Genomic DNA, 5,509 nt, shown 5'->3' with positions numbered 1-5,509 from the left:
GTGTCTGTTATGACTAAGTCAAGAGTGTGGCCTTTTGTGTGTGTGGGTACTGTGACATGTTGTGTGAGATGTAAGCAGTCCAGGAGTTCAAGGAACTCTGCAGCAGGGCGGTTTGTGGGGGAGTCAACATGAAGGTTGAAATCTCCCATAATGAGTGTATTATGGGTAATTGCACAGAAAGATGTGAGTAGATCTTGCAGCTCAGTGATAAATCCAGGGTGTGGTTTTGGGGGGCGATAGATGAGGAGTATTGTTATTACTTCTTTATGTGATCTGAGTTTGAATGGAAGACACTCAAATGTGGTCAGCTCTGGCAGTGGAAGGGGGGTGGCAATTAGGTCTTTGCGATGGATGACAGCAAGACCTCCACCCCGGCCGGTGGTTCTGGCCTTCTCCAGGTATGTGTATCCTGGGGGGCAGGCTTCATTTAGTGCGAGATATGAATATTGTTTGTGCCAAGTTTCAGTGAGGCACATCATGTATATTTGTTTTTCAAGAATATGTTCAGATATTAAACCTGTTGACCGCCTCGTCTGTCCTGGATTCCGGTGACACCACATCGCTCACAGGAGGAACACAAGGACGGAGATGAGATTGTTGTAGTGCAGTGTGAAATGAACAAGGTGAGAATACCTGTAAGTTGTCGATGATGCTCCTGTTGTTAGCAGTGGTGTTGACATGGTTTTCATCTGTTGGGCAGTTCAGTGGGCCTGGACATTGGTGGATGTCCCCGGATAGCAGGAGGCAGATTGCGATGATAAATGCGAGGGTTTGTTGTGGTTTAAGCGTAGTTTTGGTATGTGTTGAGAGACGGCCGAAGAGGTGCGGATGAATGAACGTGGCAGCCAGGACGTGTTTTCCAAATCCAAAGTGCTTGTTTGCTTGCTTTATTATTAACAAGTGTGAGGATGACGGTCTCAAATCATAGGAATCTGTCAGTATTTGACCGGTGTCGGAAAAGGCAGAAAGACTCATGAGAAGTACATGTATGAAGAGAGCTGTAACTACCCCTGCTGTACCTGGCGCGGCCATCTTTCGGCATCCCCACGCAGGAGCCTGCACATTGGTGCAGAAAATGTGTCTAGAATGCAGGAAATTAAGTGTTTAATGCTCAAAATCTTCTGCTTTATGGTGGTTTGGGGGAATATTCCAGTATATTTAAGAGAACTGCAAGATGGTGTATTGGTGAGGAGCGTCTGACCGATTGACCAAAAATGCCAGGACCAATTTTTTTCCCACGTCCAGCCCTGGTTTCAGGGCAGGATAAGTGAATGGAAGGTAAAAGATATTATATTAGTTATTACATTAGTTATCAAAAGGAGATCACACAGAATAGCTTACATGTATGTGATTTGGTCGTACACTGCACTGTGACTTTTACTGTCCTGTTTTACCCGGTTTTTATTTTTGATTTTCTATTTTACCCTTTTAAATCTGGATTTACAGCGACGACTGTATCTAAAGAAGAGTTAGAGTCCCTAAGTAACTAAGGGGGGGATAGAGTGGGAGATGGGGAATCAAAGGAGTAAAATAAGCAAAGGTGGGAGACCTGCCCGTTTTTATTTTCTATTTAACTTTTAAAACTTTTTTATATTTCCCTGTGGCTTTTATGTTTAATGTAAAGCACTTTGAATTACCTTGTTGAAATGTGCTATACAAATAAACTTGCCTTGCCTTCTAATGGATTAGTTTTAGTCGATGAAAACTGAAGAGATAGTTTCTTTGTCTTTGAATGACGAGAGAGAGTTCAGAGATACAGTTTGAGATAGTTTTAGGGAACTGCTTTTCTTTGTCAGAAACAAATTAGTACAGACAGAGGCCCAGAGTCCTAGACTTTGAAAACTCCTGTCTTAGACTTTATGATTTGTGGTTTTCAGTTTTTTTTTATTTCTTTTGGACCTTTTTTTTTAAATGACCTGCCTTTTCTCCGGGCCTGCTAGCGCTTCAGCAGCTAGCTCCCTGGCTGCTTCCCCACCGGCCTGCTTAACACACTCAGCCCGCTAACTGCCAGTCGGGCTGACTCCAGTTCAGTCTCCTGTGTTTTTTGTTAACTGTGTAATGAAATCAGCCCAATCTGTTAGCTCTTCACCAACTAACCTGTCAGCTGGTCCCTCAGCTGTGAAGTCTCAGTAGGAGACTTGGATCTCGCCGCCCTCATGCCACTGTGCAGTCCTGCCCTACCGAGTCAGCACAGAGCAGCTCTTCACCCTCTAAATCACCACTGCTCAGCTCCAAGTCATCGCTGCTGATCGACCCTTCATCCTCATCGCTGCCCTGCTCATTGTCCACTTCAGTTGAAGGTTTATACATTGTTAAAGCGTTACTGAACACTTTTTCCTGAACCAGTATTGTGTTACCAGAAAATAATTCTAAGCTCAAACTCAGCACCACAGACCTTTAGGGCTATTTGGTCAAGACGTGCAGATGGACAGACGTGCATCGGTTGAAACTACCAATCATAATGGAAAAGCAGATACTTAACAAGCTTACGTACTAACTGCCAGCACCTAGGTGACCTATACAACACAGGCCAACTCCACGTAGCTCTTCAGTCCCATCCTCTCCTTCAGGGCTCTCCAGTGGGTGGAAGCCATCCCCAGTTTCACTGTCTGGGGGCTACTCACCCACCGACCACAAGATTGATCCCCGGAAACGTTCCCAACACACAGAATAGAAAATACAGGCAGAGGGCAGGCTCTCTGTGGGTCCAGACACTGCCACGCACTTTAATGGGTCAGAAGTGATGATTAAGGGGGATTATTTCTGTATGATTAGATGCATTGCATTATTTTAAATCTGCCTTTAAAGTAAACATTCATAGATTAGATATAGATTAAATTTAGTCAGAGTATCACGTCAACTAATAAGAAAAGCAGACAGCGTGTTTAATATATTAGTTTTCATAATTTTTGCAAACAAAGCAGTAGTTGTATGTTAACAGGCCACTTTCCCAGCAGCACAGTTATAACCAAGTTTCACATTATATCCACACTAAACTGACAAATCTAAAAAATGACCTTAGATAACTTCTGTTATGATTTGGCGCTCTATAAAAACCAGTGAACGTATTGAGTTTTCAGCACTGATGGTTTTGGATGGAGGGTTATGAAAGGAATTTCTTTTCACAGACCCAGAAGTGTGAAATGGAACATGGTCCATCGTTCCAGTTGTTCTCTTCATCATAGTACTTTATTTCCACACAGTTTTCACTGCTTCCACCGTTAGGCTCCCCAGAATACCAGTAGCTGAAATTAAAAAAAAGCTTTTATCAGTGAACAAAAGCCAAAAAGCACCAGGTAGTGATTTAATTTGATTGAAAACATGCATGAACCTTGTGGTCATTGGAGTCCCATCCACCCATTTCCATGTCCCCTCCGTCTCTGAGTCGGTCAGGCCAATCCACATGTTCTTCTTAAACTGTCTTATAAAAGTCTTGTTTAAAAAAAAAAAAAAGAGACACAAACTGTAAACAACATAATAGAAATGAAACTGATGTATTGATGTATCCTCCACTTCAGTGACCTTTGCATTCATTCAATAGTTCTGCTCTTTATTCTACATGAGTGGTCGTGGATGTGCTACGTCTCTCTTACACACAGATTCATGCACAAACACACACACACACACACACACCTGTTCTTCGATGTTGTTGATAATCAGCAGGTCTGCACCTTTTTGAAGACAATCATTTCTACTTTCTTTCCAGGTTTTCGTCTGTGAAGAAATGTGATAGAATCCATCTCGGAAAAACTGCCATCCTTGTTGAGTGAATGAAAAACACAAAGTACTTTAAAATATCATATTATCACATATAATGAACAAGAATTTAAAAAAGGCTTCAGCTACAAAACAAAGAGCCAAGGTGGTATCTATCTTAGAAATATGCATGTTTGCAGCATCATATAAAGACTCAGGCTGAATATCGGGTCACTTTCATCACTAACAATTTCATCATGATACTTACCATTATTCAACATGTTCATCATGTCTTTCTCAGCACGGGTTTTGCAACTGGCCTCAGTATCTGAAAGATAATTCCCATTCTCTGTTGAGTTTTAACCTCCACTGGATCACCAGTGCTGGAATCTCGCCACAGACACCAGGTTTAAAAACTCTGGTAGACAGCAGCTTTACGGTGATAGGCTTAATCAGCATTGTGTGAATAATTGTGTTATAATGAGAGACTTGCACAAGGATTTAATGAATTAGAACAACGTACCATAATGAAACTACAGTAACTGGATTTAATATTATATTACTGGTAAGCTATCTAGAATACTATTATATGAAATTATATTGAATACACTAATATTAGCCCTACCAAGACAGAAAACGGTTTTATTTGTGAATCAGTTTAATTGTTGAATCTCAAATAATATGGTGTTGAAATGTTACAAACCATACAAAGCGTAACCTGTAAATATCTTAGTATTATACTAACATTAAGTTTTTATTTTCCTTTTATTATCAGGGGGTGGCGATGATGACATGCCTTTGGTGTGAGAGACATGGGTTTGATACAGCGTCCACTGTGCTGACTTTTGCCGGCCGAGCAGGCTAACTCCGGTTTAGCCCACTGCTAACGTGAATGGGGGTAAAATTGTATACGTGCAGCTGGTGTAGACTTTTCAAAGGTTATCGACCGAATGGATCACATTCTGAGAGTGAAACGAGTCATTTTGCTCGGGTTGTGACGGTCAAAAATATTGATCCACCGCGTTACAGCCGCTGTTTTGGTCGCTAGTAAAGTCACTTCAAAGCAGAGGCATTGCGAGGCTTCCCAGCCGACCAATCACAGTTCTTACGGTCTGCGTCGCCTCTACGTGTAGTTACATTTTTGAGGAGGTGCACGTCAGTCTACGCCGTAAGTGACGCCGTAGGGTAGGGGGCTACGCAGAGGCTACGCCATCAATTTGACGCAGGAGTACAAATTGCACATAAGTCTCTTTGGATAAAAGCGTCATCTAAATGACTAAATGTGAATTTTATCTAATATTGTACTAATTGTTGTGGTGGCAGCCCGGCTGACGGTGAGTGTCCTGGTTTTTTCTACTTTTTATCAGTTCTTCTGCTTTTTCCCTTGGTTTCCTGTTCTCTGCCCGCCTCTCTGTGTTTTCTCCCCCGTGTGCTCTCTCTCCCTCTGCTCCTGAGCCCAGCCAACTACCTGCACCTGCAACCCATCATCCACCTCGTCAGCCTGCCACACCTGCCAGTAATCAACCTCATCCCAGCCTGTATTTCAACCCCGGTTCTCCACACCATCCTGGCTTGATCGTCGTTGCTCCGTACCCGGTGCCATCCCCACGTTCAGGCTTTCATGTTCCTTGTTTTTTTTCACGTTTACACTGTACCTTGTCGCTGTCTTCACTAACCTTGTCTCTCTGTCTGTTTCCCTCCCAGGTACACTCACCCTCGTCCTCCGTTCGGCTGGGCTCATCCACTGGCCCACTCCTCTTTGGACTTCCCTCACGGCGTCCTCCCTGTTCCCCCGCCTCTCCTCGCTTCCTCG

The 5,509-nt window shown here is 43.1% G+C and overlaps 2 protein-coding genes across 3 annotated transcripts in view; one reads left to right on the top strand and one right to left on the bottom strand.

Annotated features, from left to right (window-relative positions):
* LOC123960105 (nuclear factor 7, brain-like) overlaps positions 1-5,509 on the top strand; it is a 45,758-nt gene that overhangs the window by 19,841 nt on the left and 20,408 nt on the right. The window lies entirely within an intron of this gene.
* The window catches only part of LOC123960350 (C-type lectin domain family 4 member M-like), a 16,330-nt gene continuing 12,975 nt past the window's right edge, over positions 2,155-5,509 (bottom strand). Inside the window, exons 4-8 of the mRNA XM_046035031.1 lie at positions 3,965-4,024; positions 3,634-3,758; positions 3,332-3,432; positions 3,131-3,245; positions 2,155-2,337 (exon numbers count right to left, since the gene is read on the bottom strand). Coding sequence (XP_045890987.1) covers positions 2,155-2,337; positions 3,131-3,245; positions 3,332-3,432; positions 3,634-3,758; positions 3,965-4,024 — 584 coding nt within the window. The remainder of the gene's footprint in view (positions 2,338-3,130; positions 3,246-3,331; positions 3,433-3,633; positions 3,759-3,964; positions 4,025-5,509) is intronic.

The sequence above is a fragment of the Micropterus dolomieu genome, linkage group LG21 (genome assembly GCF_021292245.1).
Source record: "Micropterus dolomieu isolate WLL.071019.BEF.003 ecotype Adirondacks linkage group LG21, ASM2129224v1, whole genome shotgun sequence".
NCBI lineage: Eukaryota > Metazoa > Chordata > Actinopteri > Centrarchiformes > Centrarchidae > Micropterus > Micropterus dolomieu.
The sequence above is the reverse complement of the archived record's forward strand: the minus strand, read 5'-3'. Positions and strand labels throughout refer to the sequence as shown.